Below are 1708 nucleotides of genomic sequence, written 5' to 3' on the forward strand. Positions count from 1 at the left end.
CAAAGAGAAAAAAAAAGAAAGAAAAATTGTAAAAAGAAATAACAATGCATTCTTCCAAAGACAGATATGAAACCAAGAGGCTGTGAGCAGAGACTTGAAAAAAAAAAAAAAGCAACAACAATCACTAATATTCTGGCTAAAACAGGACGGGAAGCTTAACCTTCAGTCATACCTAAAGCTGGATACCAGAAAGTGGGTTTCAAACATTAGTTTGTTGTTGCTGAGTACTATAGAGTCAGAGCTGACTCATATCTGACCCTCTATGGGTTTTCAAATGCTTTAAATTGCACAGGAGGAGACTGCCCATCTTTCTCCCAAGAAACAACTGGTAGGTTCAAAATGAGTGCCTTTAGGTTGGCAGCACAGCTTCTTACCATTAGACGACCAGAGAGCCCTAAGCATGCACAGTAATTACTGGAGAATTCATTCATTTCCTTCCACAAATCATTAATTTGGTAGCCATGGAGGTGGGACAAAAGACTCTTCTATTCATCAATCTTCTTAGTGATTTTAATTAGGTTACTTACAGAGAATGTTTGAATAAATAATCAGAGGGAAATGCAGATTTCCCAGTAACCACTACAAAAACACTTCACAATTCACACAATTTCAGAACATCTACTTTTCTGGTCCCCTACCTGTTTCAGCATCCTTGGGTTTATGGTCTTCATCAGAAGATTTAGAAAGAGGCCAAACAGATGAGGTTCGCCTGGGAAACTGCCCTTCTGTGTAATCCAGGGAGTGTGTGGGTTGGCTGACTGCAGCCCAGGTATACAGCTGATCTTGCTATATTTAAAAACAAAAAGGTTTTAAAAGCTGTTAATTCAATTATGGGGGGAAAAATACAGCATTCTTGATTAACATACTATAGCATCACTTCTCCGTAATTCACGTAAATGCCTTTACACATAGAAATAAAGAAATTAAAACTCACCAGCAACAATGGCAAAGTTCAACATGACAGCAAACAACAAATGCTGGTGGGGTTGTACAGAGATTGGAACTCTTATTGACTGCTGATGGGAATGTAAAATGGTACAACCACTATGGAAGATAGTCTGACACTTTCTCAGAAATTTGTAAATAGAAAAACCATTTGGTCCAGCAGTTCCACTGCTGGGAATATACCCTAAAGAAACAAGAGCTGTCACCCAAACAGATGTATGCAAACCCTCGTTTATTGATCTATTAATCACAATAGTAAAAAATGGAAACAACCCAAGTGCCTATCAAAAAAGTAATGGATAAAAAAAACTATCCATACAATGGACTACTACACAGCACTGAAAAACAAGGAACTAATACAATATTGTACAACATGGATGATCCTGGAGGAAATTAGACTCAATTAAATATCTCAGTCTCAAAGGACAAATACTGCATAACACCACTGTTATAAAACAGGATTGACATGGGCTTGGGGGGGGGGTAACTAAGAAAAGAGGGAATAAATAATGAATACTGCATTAGAAGAGATGAAGAAAAGAAATGTTTAAACGGACTATATAACTAGGCAGTATTTTTATCACAACATTCCAGAATAAGAGATGTATAGCAAATGGACTACAGGAAGGAGGAGGTTTTATAACAAGGAATGAATATTTAAAAAAAAAATAAAGTGAACTGGGGGAATGGGTTAGGGAGGAAAATGTGCAATAATGAATGAATGAAAATTCAACTTTTCTGTAAACTTTTGCTAAAACCACAT

The 1708-nt window shown here is 36.7% G+C and overlaps 1 protein-coding gene across 1 annotated transcript in view; it reads right to left on the minus strand.

Moving 5' to 3' along the window:
* Window positions 1-1708, minus strand: part of FMN2 (formin 2) — a 417308-nt gene that overhangs the window by 282652 nt on the left and 132948 nt on the right. The window contains exon 3 of the mRNA XM_006901560.1: window positions 639-786. Within this exon, the coding sequence (XP_006901622.1) occupies window positions 639-786 (148 nt within the window). The remainder of the gene's footprint in view (window positions 1-638; window positions 787-1708) is intronic.

The sequence above is a fragment of the Elephantulus edwardii genome, unplaced genomic scaffold, assembly GCF_000299155.1.
Source record: "Elephantulus edwardii isolate Elephantulus edwardi_28Jun2011 unplaced genomic scaffold, EleEdw1.0 scaffold00331, whole genome shotgun sequence".
Classification (NCBI taxonomy): Eukaryota; Metazoa; Chordata; class Mammalia; order Macroscelidea; family Macroscelididae; genus Elephantulus; species Elephantulus edwardii.